The following is a 12,204-nucleotide window of genomic DNA, read 5'->3' as shown; positions in this document are numbered from 1 at the left end:
CATCTCTAGCAACCAATGCACCAACATCTCACTATCAATAGATCAATGTACTTTCCTTCCTAGTAGCAAAACTTGCATCTTTTCTACATACATTTTTAAGCAAACAATGAGTTTCAAATTGCGGCCAATCCGAAGAACAATCTAACAAAATGGCACTCACTTCGTCCTTTCATACTTGTAGAAAACCCATCTGGGGTGTTTGGGCATGCCCGCTACGAGGTGCAACATCAGCTGCCAATGGTGATCACACTTGATGACTGGTAGAGGCTCGTCTATGAGCTCCTGGGCTAGGGCTGAGCCCGGCTAACGGGCGTACGTGGCTGTGTCGGCGGTCGCTCAACGGTTGAGATGCGAGCGCCGAGAGGAGAAGAACATACCGAGAGGCGGCGCAGAGCGGTCGAGGTGGTTGCGCGGTTCGGTCCCCGTCGAATCCCTTCAAGACGCGACAACGCCGAGGACCGAGTGCGTCGAATCCGGCCATGGGCGTAGATCCGTCGATTTAGGCATCAATAATGAGAAGCAACCGAATCGAGGTGTGAAGGAGCGCGGCGGTTGCTATGAGGGGTCGGTGGTGGCTTGTGGTGGCCAGCTAAAATGGGGCGGCGCTGGAATGGATGCGACGTGGGGTGGGGAGGGTGCGGGTGAGGAGGGGGGTTGGTGTGTGTGTGTGGGGTGGGGGTGGGGGTGGGGGTAAGAGGGACCGTGCAATTTGGAAGGGAAAAACTGTATTTTTACTCATGTAAAACTTTACAGGGATCGGTTAGGGATGCTCTTAGACAGTACAGTACATATAGTCTGACAAACTGCACGATCGGGGGTGGAGATAAGAGGGACCGTGCAGTTTGGAAGGGAAAAACGGTATTTTTACTTGTGTAAAGCTTTACAGGGATCGGTTAGGGATGCTATTAGACAGTACAGTACATACAGTCTGACAAACCCTAACCCCTCGGGCCGAAATCCCCTGGCCCTGGCTCAAGGAGAGCAATGGCGTGGAGCAGGACAGCACACCGGCGCAGCGCCGTCATGCCACTCTTACGCGCCGCGCTGCGCCGCTTCCTCTCCACGGAGTCTTCGGGGTTCCCGAAGCTACGGAACCTTCCGTACCGACTCCGCCGCGCCGCCGTCCCCGCTGCGCGCACCGCCGTCTCCGACTACCTCATCTCAACGCGCTGCCTCCCCTCCTCCCACGCCGACTCAATCACTGCGCTTGCGCCGTGCTCCCTCCACACCTTCCTCGCCGGCATCCCAGCCGTGCCCAGTACGCTCCCCTCCTCCGACCTCCCCTCCCTCCTCCGCCGCCACCTCTCCTACCATCCGCTCAACGAGCTTCCCTTCTTCCTCGAGTCCATCGGCTTGCCCCCTTCCACCGATTCCGATCTCATGTTCCTCACCGACCATCCGTCCCTCCTCCCCACCGTTGCCGCGCTCGCGCATTTCGGCTTCCCGTGGTCCCGTCTTGGCCTGCTATTCCCCAATGTCCTCCTCCAAGTCCCTCCCGACCTCATCTCCGCCCGCCTTGTCGCCCTCGAGGAAAGCCTCCGTCCGCTGCCGCGTGCTGCGATTATCGCTGCCTGCCTCTCTTTCCCCTTGCTTATTGAGAACGATCTCTCCAGCAGTGCCCCCCTTGTCGATGATCTTATGAGGGCGTATGGAGGATTGGGTCCGGATTTGGGGGCTAGCAATGACATTGATGTGTTCTTGCGAGTGTGCGGCAGGATGCAGATGTTCTACGATGCTGGGATGAAGGTTGGGAGCATCGGGGGGCTTGTTGGGTGCAATCAGAGGGTTTTTCTTGAGCTTAAGGAGGAGCGGATTGGTGAGAGGTTGAAATTCTTCAAGAGGCTGGGGCTGCCAGGGGAGGAGGCAGGGAGCTTCTTACTGAGCAATCCTGGGGTTTTGGATCTTGATTTTGATGATGTGGTGATCTCAGTGCCAGAGTACCTGAGGAGAGTTGGGTTGGCAAATGACGAGGTTGATGTGGCGGTGAAGAAGCACCCGTATGTGGTTGGGAGGAACAGATTGGAGAACCTCCCTGGTGTGCTGCGTGCAATGGGACTGAGTCATCGATTCCTGGAGAAGATTTCTGGTGGCGGTGAGAGCTTGCGGTATTTATCACCAGATTTCGTCTTGGAGGATGCTAGTTATGATATGGAGGTGGAGAGAGCATTCTCAGACAGAATGGTTAAGGTGAAGGTGGAGATGAATGCACAGCATGTGGACACCAAGCTTGAGTTCTTGAAGAGCATTGGGTATGGTGAGAACAAAAAAACCGCACACATACTTCCTGTTCTGCACAGCACTCGGGAAATGCTGAATGAGCGATTTGACTACCTCCTGGAAAGAGGGGTGGAGTACAAGATGCTGTGTCGGATCGTGAGTGTGTTCCCAAAGGTGCTGAACCAGGGCAAGGAGATGCTCAATGAAAAGTTGAACTACATGACTCTGGATCTGGGATACTCTTTGGAGTATCTTGATTGCTTCCCAGCATTACTGTGCTTTGATTTGGAGAACCGGGTCAAGCCTAGGTATGCAATGCTTCGGTGGCTCCAAAGTTATGGTCTTTTTAAAAGACCATTAGCGCCTGCAACTGTGCTTGCTAACTCAGAGAAGAGGTTCATTTCCAACCTCTACAATATGCATCCCGCAGCGCCGAAGCTGTGGCTTGAGTGCTTCTCTTCAAGAATACACATGGAATATTACCTCAAGAATATACAGTCCCAGCATCCAGATAATGAATAATTAGCTATTGAATTATATTGGCATGATTATCAGAGCCGGAGGTACAGAGGATTGTCATCTCCAATTGTGGCATGCTTTCCCTCAGAAGGTACTTCTGAGTTGTTATATCTTCCCATTGTGCAAAATTCTTTGCTCAGCGTGTTTTAGCTGTAGACACTGGATGTAGGATGAAATGGAATATATCAATTCAATAGCCAACCATGTAATTCAATTTTGCAAAAATTGTGCTGTACATTGTAGCTCTGAGACTAGTCACATTTCTGCCCCGTTTGGCGGATATGTATTTCAAGGAAAGATATTCTGTATTGATCCGATGTGAAAGACTATCACTGATAATAATTAACATTTTTGTTATCGATCGTACCATCATCCTCATATCATTGCATCATGCTGAACTCATGTATAATTTCCAAGTGGATGATAATTTTCGGCTAATCACTCAGCCATGGTATCTTCTCTGGTGACGCAATGGTAAGAACATGCTATATTAAACATAGATTGCTCCCTTCTGACAGGAAAAAACCTTGATTTATTTGTATCTCTCTTCTTAATAGGTGGTGAATAAAGGGGCTTCTCAGGGCCATTGCATTTGTGGCCGTTAGATCTGGTGCTCCCTCTGATCTCAGCCGTCCATTTTTTGCACTGTGTGAGATAAAAGTCAAGCCACCAGTGGTAGAAAACCCTACCCGCTGCTCGGGCCCCTCCTTTCGCGCTCGTTTCCATTGCTTCGCCACCACCATTCTTCTCCTCCTTCCTCCTCTCCCCATGGTAGGCCGGCGCCGCTGCTGCCTCGTTCCTCTGCTCCTTCACGTCCGTCAGCCTCCGTCTTGAGCAGGGCACAGTAACCATGTACCATCTAATCAGAACTGGACTGCATTGGCGAAACATAACAGGTTAATCACTGCTGAAAACATGTTGACTCTAGATCAGGACACCCCAGTCCAGAAATCCATTGTAGAAGAGTTAAGTCACACTGATCATCATGACTGGTAATTAGTGGTGGCAGGACATTCGCTTAATAATGCACATGAAAAGATTTCTTTTTCTACATCCATTGCCATAACATCTGAATAACTGCATAGCTAGATGTTGAAAGAGATGCAATCTTTTGTCAATACACAAATGTGCTGTTGTGGTTCTTGATTGCTATTAATTGATTGTACCTAATATTGTTGCATGACGTTATGCAAAAAAGAATCAGAAGTAGCTCCGAGTCAAGTGAGGTTTAACATCAGTGATATTTTTACATGATTGCATTTTAAGCTAGCACCTCCTGCTTTAAAAAAATCATTATCACCTCCTGTTATTTTGATTCATTCACACCTTTCTATCATTAGTCATAAGTATCTTCTGCCGCTCTAGGATTATGGCCAATCGTTATCTATCTATGATACAAGATAGAGTCAAAAGGGAAAACATGGTATTCTCTGATACAAGTTCATGGCACCTTGGATTGGATCCATATGGTGCATACCAGGAACAAAAATTTCTTATGGTCCAAAGATTCGAGTGGAGGTATAAATAGGTATTTATCTGCAGAGGTGTGTTTACGTAATTAGTTCGGTATGTACCTTTCTATTTCATATCCCACACATCTGTTAACACCTTATATGGTTCCATTCTGTAGGTTGCACTATCCACTCTTTGAGTGATTGCAGGTAATCTACAATATTCATAAAGCTTAATCGGAAACCATAGGTGTGAGGGTTACCTTTCAAATACATATTGTGATCGTTGAAAACTCTCCGTGTAGACTTGGTACTGTTCGCTCTGGTGTTCCATGGCAGTGTGCAACATCTATTGGATGATACAAATGTGTGTTCCCTGCTCTCTTTTTTTGGCAGAATGTTCTGTTAAGTTTTGAATAATAATATCCTAAATAATTTGGATAAAAGATAGTTTGATGCGTGCATGTGTAATAAATCCATATATTGTTTTGAGAAATGTTTAAATCAATTTATGCTGCATTGTTGCCATCTAATTTTTAAATCCTTGGTTTTTTAGCCAGAAGGGGGGCATGGGCGCAGCGGTAAAGCTGTTGCCTCTTGCAGGTTCGAGTCCTGGAAACAGCCTCTTGCATAAATGTAGGGAAAGGCTGTGTAAAAAAGACCCAAAGTGGCCAGACCCTGCGCAAGCGGGAGCTACTCAGCTACGTGCTCCGGGCTGCCCCGTTTTTTTAGTTTTTAGCCAAAACTGTAGAAATTTCTCTTGCTATATTTTCATTGTGTTGTTTCTATTACTTATGTTTATATTCTCTTGCTATCCTGCATTTCTAATATCCAGATTGACAATCACTAAAATTTGTACAGAGAGTAAAAGTAGCTATACACACTTAGGTCTTACTCTGCAAGTAACCGAACAAATGAGCAGTTGATTTCTTAACTGAAGAAATCACTATTACCATTTTAAATGCTTACCGTTTTCTTCCCTTGGTGGTGCTTACGAAACGGTAACAGCAAAAACCAAGTGACATGAGGCAGAAAGAAGAAGACATTCCTGCATCAGGTTGAGCATTACAAATCCCTGCTATCTGAATGTGAAGTCAAGACAAAGTCCAAGGTGGAGGAGCTGCAAAAAAATAACATCCTGCAGGTGACAAAAAAAGGCGATATTTCCTTGCAATTCCTCCTTTCAAGCTAAAGAGTGCACTTTCTTAGGCTGTCATTAGTTTTCACCGGGTCATACTTACTCCATGACACCAGGTACGATGATTAGTTTCTATGTACTCCATCTGCTACAGTCACAGTTAACTGTTGCATGACCAGGATTTAGAGGATCCTTTTCCATTATTCAGAGTTAGAGGATCCTTTTCTAACTGCACCAGAAAATTAGGAAGCTATGAAGAAAAGGAGCTCATTTGTTTTTAGATTAAAACTGCAATATTGCAATAAAAAAACAGTTGTATTTATATAAATTACTAACATTGATAAGTGACACTGCATTGATGCCTCTTTTGCTTTTCTAGAATCTTTCTTTTACTCTAAATTTGGAAGATCTTAGGACAATTTGTCTTTGATGGATTTTCCTTATGAATAATGCTCTTCTATTTATGTTTCAGGCCATGGTCTTATCAAAATGAGGAGTGTGAAAGAATTCTTAGGTGGGTTCAATTTAAATTTTGACAACCAGTGCGCCTACATGGGCTAGCACTTCTAATATTTATTTATTTATGGATTTCCTTGCTCCTTTCTTCTGTATTGTGATTGATACCGGTGGTTTTCTCTATATCAGGCCAGAGTTGTTGTAAGAGATCAGTGTTCACGTCCCCGCTTCGACCTTTAGGACTGGTAATTTGGCAAGATCTAGAATCGGGGTTTACTACTTGAAAGTCCATGGTCAGTAATAGCCTCATTCTCTTGATTAACTGCAGATTTATGCTATTACCTGTTGTATTCAGTCAAGTAATGTATATATTGGAAGCTCTACGCTTGTGTGCACTATAATAGAATTTCTTCTGGTCTTTTATGGAAATCTGCAACGCACTGCATGTTTTATTTGTCCATGACAATGGAGTACTCATGTTTTATCTAAAAAAATGCAAAACAATTCTTATTTGTACCTTCTGCGGGCTGATGCAATTGTTGCGAAGAACACTGTCAGTTCAGCGGTTGTCATGATGCAAAACAATCGACTGTTGATCTGCTTGCTGCTTGTGCTACTAAAGGTTAATTGGAAGACCTTTTACTACCATCGTTGCACGGAAAGTTTGGTGAAACTGGTGTGTCTCAGTGGATGCAAAATAACATATTGGTGACATATGATGAACGTATACTTTCCATAATGACAATGGAGTATTATTTTTTTATATATTCTAAACCAAATAGCAGAAGGAGCTTGTGGAATTGGATATTTTGTAGTTTAGCTTTGTAGTCTTTGATATTTCTTTGTTGTTGCACTACTCCCTTCCTTCCTAAATATAAGCCTTTTTTAGAGATATTAATATGGACTACATATGGAGCAAAATGAGTGGATATGCACTACCGCAGTTGCCTCTGCTGAGCTTGATGTTGTGTTATCTTTGTTGCAGGATTTCGACCACAATGCCGCCGCCGCCGCCGCCGACGGGCTTCCGTTCTCCAGCAAGAACACCTACCATCTCCTCATCGGACAGCCCAACCACGACATTAGCACCCATCTCATTTTGGCAACCCGTGTCCCCATCAAGGTGCAGGTCTTCGCCTGGCTACTCTTCAAGGACCACCTCAACTCCAAGGTGACCTCTTCCACAAGACCATCGCCCCTGACACCATTTGCACCGGGTGTGGTGTATGGTTGTGTCGTTTTCCATGAGATGGAATCCTTGTGTTGGCTGAGCTTAACTTCCTGAAGGGCGATCCATAGATGGTGGATTTGCAGCTGAGTTGCAAGGTGACCCTGTGCATAACTTGCATCAATGCTCCGTTCAGGTGCCCTCTGAAACCAGCAACGTCTTCCCGCGACTCAGCTTTAAAAAAAAATGAAGGCACAATCTCCATTGGGGCTTTGCCATGCAGCCATCTAGAGATCTAGAAGCTCGTCTTCTTTTCATTCCGAGATGTATGTTTGGTGCAAGCATCAAAGAGACATTGATCTGTGATGTCGCCAGGGATAGCAGCGTCATGCCATGGCTTGGCTTGGAATGATCTGTCCAACTGAACAAGTGCCAACGCAGTGGCAAAGCCTTGCTAAATTTGTGGAGATCCAGAACACCTAGCGCTGAAGCTTGACCTACTACTTGTATGATGATGCGGGGTGCATATATTTTAGTTGGGCGACATGGAGGAGTTTGATTATACATTGCCTATTTGACTGGTGGTACTAGTGCATTGAAGAACTAGTTCACACACTATTGTTCTACAATCAAGTAAATCAAAAGTATGCAGTATTGTATTTCTGGGGGAGCAATTGAGCATCAGTCTCTGCAGGAACGTCAGGGTACAAGGATGGATGGGATCGGAGGATAATTGGTGCCACAGCTTTAAAAAACACCGACCTCGGAGACAATAAAGTTGAGAGGGATACATCAGGGCAATACATTTCTGTATCTGGGTATAATGAGATGCAAAGTACCCTTGAGTCTTGTCCACTCTCCTAAATGAAACTGGAGATGTGTGATATAGGACCGAGCACACTTGGGGCTACATCCATTCCTGAGGCCTTGTTTGGTGGAGGAGGTTTGGAGAGGAATATCCTCACAGGGTTCAAAATCCTCAGAAATCCTTGTCAGCCCATTTGACACTTAGGGATTGAGCAGGCCAATCCTCTCCGTTCCCCATGAATCCCTCTCAATCCATGTGGTACAGAAAACCCCCCAAGACACCCATGGAACTGGACGCTTGCTTTGCTGCTGCTGTTGTAGGAGGTTTAACCAGATACAGGAGTTTATATAGAGGAGTTTATGAGAGGGGAGGGATTAGTGGGGAATTGAGAGGATTGGATGGAAGAGAAAGATGAACCAAATCCCCTTAGATCCCTCTCCACTCCGGGGCTGCAAAACCTGCCTGTCAAACGAGGCCTGAAGGTCTGACAGAGGAAATGTGTGGTGGCAACATGAGAGTTTGAAGCACATGAAAATGATGTGTGCTTGACTTGGGATTATCAGGCTTAACGAAAAATCAAGGCAGAAGCAACTTTCTACCGCAACATTTTTTAGGAACATAGGTGTACTACAGATTTCTAGGCTTCGGTACCTGATGTAAATGTTGGAAATATTAGCACTTTTCCGATTAGATTTATCCACAAGTAAACAGTAAGCATGACATAAAAGGTATGCATCTCATAGCGATACCTAAGCATACTAGCATGTGCAGAACATAGAATCGAACCTTCTATGAGCAGCACATATACGGCTAGCATAAGTACGAGTAAACGAGGGATAAACAGATCATACCCTCCGGTTGGCCAGGCCAACACGGCGGCGGCAGCAGCAGCCTCGGCGTCGTTCGTGGCCTTCTTCTTAGCGGCAGCGTCGTCAGCCATGGTGTCGTTGCAGAGGAAGTAGTGGAAGCAGAGGCGAACTGAGTTGGGGACGGATCGGGAGCAGTCGCGTCGAGACGCTCCCCAAAAACCTTACTGCCGTTTTTCCGGGCAGGATCTCGAACGACAGGATTTCGGAGGCACCTGCTCTTCCGACCAGTCGTGCACGCGGTCGTCGGGATGGGATCGCCGGAGGCAGCACAGAGTGAGGAACAGTAGATGACGGCTAGGTCACGCGAGAGGGAGGGAGTGAACCAAACTAGGTTACTTCACTGGCCAGAGCCTTCTTATATAGTCCGTAAGGAAGAAAGTCGTGGGCCTTGCGGAGGCCCACGACCGAGTCGGCCCACTCCCGGCAAGGGAGTCGTTGTTCCCGGCAAGGGAGTCGACGAATACGCGGGTCCCAGCAAGGGTCGCACCCCCCGACAACGCAATTCAACCCAGAAATCCAGTCATGTTGGCTATTCAAGATTTGAATAATATAATCCGGTATGAAAACCTCAATCATTCAATATCATCATGAAAATCCAGCCAGTTTTGGCTATTAAAGATTTGAATACCTCATCGGTTGACAAGTAAATCCGGAGTTTAAATACCTGGTGGCTCTTGGCCGATGACGACTTAATGTGCATTCATTGTAAGCCGGAATTTTTGTAACCCGGCAGTTTATAGCCTTTGAGAAAATCCAGAACGGATAATCATTTTGAAGCATCAATTTTAATGATGAGCTTGGACTTAAACATTCATATAAGTCATAGTTCTGCAAATCCTGCACAAAGTTTAAACAACATATACCCTGGCGACTTAATGTCAAAAGCCAGGGCGGGTAACCACCCAAATATAGTCTTATCCTGCACACAAGTAGATCACAAGATCCCTATGATCCTTTGAATGATACCGCCGGTTTATATGACCCGGACAGTGAGGGTGAGAACCCAATTCTGTAAAAGCCGGCACATATGATATTTGTGACAACTCAAATACTTGTGATTACAAAAACTGTATAAGAAATAGATAAATTTTTTGAGGCTTCTGATTCGAATACGATCAGTAAACCGTTCCAAAGGGGTTAAGCTAAGATTCGAATACGATCATATAGCCCCTAGTTGAAGGAAATATGCCCTAGAGGCAATAATAAAGTTATTATTTATTTCCTTATATCATGATAAATGTTTATTATTCATGCTAGAATTGTATTAACCGGAAACATAATACATGTGTGAATACATAGACAAACAGAGTGTCACTAGTATGCCTCTACTTGACTAGCTCGTTAATCAAAGATGGTTATGTTTCCTAACCATGAACAAAGAGTTGTTATTTGATTAACAAGGTCACATCATTAGTTGAATGATCTGATTGACATGACCCATTCCATTAGCTTAGCACCCGATCGTTTAGTATGTTGCTATTGCTTTCTTCATGACTTATACATGTTCCTATGACTATGAGATTATGCAACTTCCGTTTATCGGAGGAACACTTTATGTGCTACCAAACGTCACAACGTAAATGGGTGGTTATAAAGGAGCTCTACAGGTGTCTCCAAAGGTAGATGTTGGGTTGGCGTATTTCGAGATTAGGATTTGTCACTCCGATTGTCGGAGAGGTATCTCTAGGGCCCTCTCGGTAATGCACATCACATAAGCCTTGCAAGCATTACAACTAATATGTTAGTTGTGAGATGATGTATTACGGAACGAGTAAAGAGACTTGCCGGTAACGAGATTGAACTAGGTATTGGATACCATCGATCGAATCTCGGGCAAGTAACATACCGATGACAAAGGGAACAACGTATGTTGTTATGCGGTCTGACCGATAAATATCTTCGTAGAATATGTAGGAGCCAATATGGGCATCCAGGTCCCGCTATTGGTTATTGACCGGAGACGTGTCTCGGTCATGTCTACATTGTTCTCGAACCGTAGGGTCCGCACGCTTAACGTTACGATGACAGTTATTATGAGTTTATGCATTTTGATGTACCGAAGGTTGTTCGGAGTCCCGGATGTGATCACGGACATGACGAGGAGTCTCAAAATGGTCGAGACATAAAGATTGATATATTGGAAGCCTATATTTGGATATCGAAAGTGTTCCGGGTGAAATCGGGATTTTACCGGAGTACCGGGAGGTTACCGGAACCCCCCGGGAGCCATATGGGCCTTCATGGGCCTTAAGTGGAAAGGAGAAAGGGGCAGCCCAAGGTGGCCGCGCGCCTCCCCCCTCCCCTAGTCCTATTAGGACTAGGAGAGGTGGCCGGCCCCCCTCTCTCTCTTTCCCCCCTTGAGGATTCCTATTCCAACTAGGATTGGGGGGGGGGGGGGAATCCTACTCCCAGAGGGAGTAGGACTCCTCCTGGCGCCCCAAGGCTGGCCGCACCTCTCCCCCCTTGCCCCTTTATATACAGGGGCAGGGGGGCACCTCTAGACACACAATTGATCCCCGTGATCGTTCCATAGCCGTGTGCGGTGCCCCCTGCGACCATATTCCACCTCGATCATATTATAGCGGTGCTTAGGCGAAGCCCTGCGACGGTAGAACATCAAGATCGTCACCACGCTGTCGTGCTGACGGAACTCTTCCCCGATGCTTTGCTGGATCGGAGCCCGGGGATCGTCATCGAGCTGTACGTGTGCTAAGAACTCGGAGGTGCCGGAGTAACGGTGCTTGGATCGGTCGGATCGGGAAAACGTACGACTACTTCCTCTACGTTGTGTGATCGCTTCCGCAGTCGGTCTGCGTTGGTACGTAGACAACACTCTCCCCTCTCGTTGCTGTGCATCATCATGATCTTGCGTGTGCGTAGGATTTTTTTTTTGAAATTACTACGTTCCCCAACAGTGGCATCCGAGCCTAGGTTTTATGGTTTGATGTTATTTGCACGAGTAGAACACAAGTGAGTTGTGGGCAATATAAGTCATACTGCCTACCAGCATGTCATACTTTGGTTCGGCGGTTTTGTTGGACGAGACGACCCGGACCAACATTACGCGTACGCTTATGCGAGACCGGTTCCCCCGACGTGCTTTGCACACAGGTGGCTTGCGGGCGACTGTCTCTCCAACTTTAGTTGAACCAAGTGTGGCTACGCCCGGTCCTTGCGAAGGTTAAAACAGAGTCTATTTGACAAACTATCATTGTGGTTTTGATGCGTAGGTGAGATTGGTTCTTGCTTAAGCCCGTAGCAGCCACATAAAACTTGCAACAACAAAGTAGAGGACGTCTAATGTAACGCCCCGAGACCGATGTGCCAGGTGTCGTTCAGTTATTCGTTGTTGTTGTCTTGTCATTGGCTTGCGTGTTGCATTTCATCATGTCATCATGTGCATTGCATCATCATGTTTTCAAAACTTGCATCCGTCCGGGTTCCCCCGTTCCTTCCGTTGTCCGTTCTGAGCCCAGACACACTTGCACGCGCCCGCGGCATGTCCGAAATAGTATTTTATAAGTGGCCGGAAAATGTTCTCGGAATGGGATGAGAGTTGACGTGCGGTCTTATTATAG

At 46.2% G+C, this 12,204-nt stretch overlaps 1 protein-coding gene across 1 annotated transcript; it reads left to right on the top strand.

The window, feature by feature from the left end:
* Positions 1–911: 911 nt before the first annotated feature.
* Positions 912–8,468, top strand: LOC119317557 (transcription termination factor MTEF18, mitochondrial-like). The gene is made up of 5 exons (XM_037592034.1): positions 912–2,827; positions 4,102–5,441; positions 5,798–5,839; positions 5,971–6,074; positions 6,767–8,468. Exon 1 carries the CDS (start codon positions 985–987, stop codon positions 2,737–2,739), a length of 1,755 nt encoding a protein of 584 aa, XP_037447931.1. The 5' UTR covers positions 912–984; the 3' UTR covers positions 2,740–2,827; positions 4,102–5,441; positions 5,798–5,839; positions 5,971–6,074; positions 6,767–8,468.
* Positions 8,469–12,204: the final 3,736 nt, after the last annotated feature.

Source organism: Triticum dicoccoides, chromosome 6A (assembly GCF_002162155.2).
Source record: "Triticum dicoccoides isolate Atlit2015 ecotype Zavitan chromosome 6A, WEW_v2.0, whole genome shotgun sequence".
NCBI classification, from domain to species: Eukaryota; Viridiplantae; Streptophyta; class Magnoliopsida; order Poales; family Poaceae; genus Triticum; species Triticum dicoccoides.
The sequence above is the reverse complement of the archived record's forward strand: the minus strand, read 5'-3'. Positions and strand labels throughout refer to the sequence as shown.